This window comes from Muntiacus reevesi, chromosome 9 (assembly GCF_963930625.1).
Source record: "Muntiacus reevesi chromosome 9, mMunRee1.1, whole genome shotgun sequence".
NCBI classification, from domain to species: domain Eukaryota; kingdom Metazoa; phylum Chordata; class Mammalia; order Artiodactyla; family Cervidae; genus Muntiacus; species Muntiacus reevesi.
Window position 1 is genome coordinate 11,752,114 of NC_089257.1, and position 1,690 is coordinate 11,753,803.

The 1,690-nt window shown below is 44.6% G+C and overlaps 1 protein-coding gene across 1 annotated transcript; it reads right to left on the reverse strand.

Moving 5' to 3' along the window:
- Positions 1–646: 646 nt before the first annotated feature.
- On the reverse strand, positions 647–1,462 carry LOC136175622 (olfactory receptor 4C3D-like). The gene has a single exon (XM_065945874.1). It carries the CDS (start codon positions 1,460–1,462, stop codon positions 647–649), a length of 816 nt encoding a protein of 271 aa, XP_065801946.1.
- Positions 1,463–1,690: the final 228 nt, after the last annotated feature.

Here is a 1,690-nt window from a genome sequence, read left to right on the forward strand (position 1 = left end):
CTTAATTTTTGTGCGGAAAAAAAAGAAATAGTTTGTGAGTTATCATTATCTCTTTTTCTAGGTGTTTCCTCTTGCTGATTTTTGAAAATTAATAGAAAATTCAACCCTGATTCTTAAGCTTCTCCAACTCTCCCTGCCATGCATGTATCTAAGTATATCTGTTCCTTACTGGCTGGACCATAGGCTATGCAAAAACAAGGTTTCTGACATGAAGGTCATATGAAAAAATCAATTTCATCCAAGTAACTTATCTGAATAATGTTTAAAAATTAATAATAAGACACTGGAAGAATATACTCTACAATAAATAAACTAGGGGCTTATTGTTGATATTCTTCCCATTGGCTATTCTGAAACTGTGAGTATGAATATACAAGTCTTGGCAAAGTATTTTAAAAAGTTGTCAAAATGCCTATTTTCTAGGCCATTTTTGTCAATAATCTGCAAAATTTGCTAATTTACTTTCACAATTTGCAGCATGTATAATCCTTCCTATATATGTATATAATCGTCACTTTCTTGGTATCATGGACAGCCTAAGTTACTCTCTCCTTCATCAGACTCCTCATGGCATTTTTCACCTCTGTGTTTCTCACTGTGTAAATAATAGGATTTAACATGGGACTGAGGATTGCAAAGAACACAGTCACCCACTTGCCACAGGGTACGTGGCCACAGGACGCGTGTAGGTGAACACACAAGGCAGAAGGAAGAGCGCCACTACTGTAAAGTGGGCGCCACATGTAGAGAGGGCTCTGCGCCGTCCTTCAGAGCCATGGGATTTCAGGGAGCTCAGAATGGCTGTGTAGGAGATGAGCAGCAGGGAAAAAATGAGCAAGCACATGCCCCCGCTGTTGGCCGCCACCACCACTGCCAGCCTGTAGGTGTCGCTGCAGGCAAGCTCCAACAGCGAGAAGAAATCACACCTGAAGTGGCCGATGACGTTGGGACCACAGAAGGTCAAGTCCATGGAGAAAAGGATCTGCACTGAGGCATGCAGGACCCCCCCGACCCAGGCCACCACCACCAGGAGCTGGCAGAGCCCCTGCCGCATGACGGCCGTGTAGTGCAGAGGCTTGCAGATGGCCACGTAGCGGTCGTAGGCCATGGCGGTGAGGACGATGACCTCTGATGCTGCCAGGAAGTGCTCCAAAAAGAGCTGAGTCAGGCAGGCACCCCAAGAGATGGATCTCCTCTGGAACAGCAGGTCAGTGATCAGTTTAGGCGTGGTGACTGGGGTGAAGGAGGCATCTAATAAGGCCAAGTAAGTGAGAAAGAAGTACATGGGAGCAGAAAGTGTAGGGCTGAGGGGGACGGTGATGACAATGAGCAGATTGGACAGAACAGTGAATAAAAAAATGAACAGAAAGACAATGAAGAGTATTTTCTGCAAGTGTGGATTCTGTGTGAGTCCCAGGAGAACAAATTCAGTCACATTGTTGGGAGGCCTGAGGACATCCATTCAGCAAGGAACAGCTTCCTGGGGCCTGACTCACCTACAAAGGAACAAAGAATCACACTCGTTAATCACCAAAGAATTGTGTTCTGACTTTTACAACAAAATAGTGCAATCACTAACTGTGGAGTATGCCCTTGACACTTTGTCACAGTACTTGTTTCAATTTTTCCTTATTTCCTCCATAAAGCTTTCCATCTCTTCAGATACCTAGCACCAGTCACCTGTAAATCA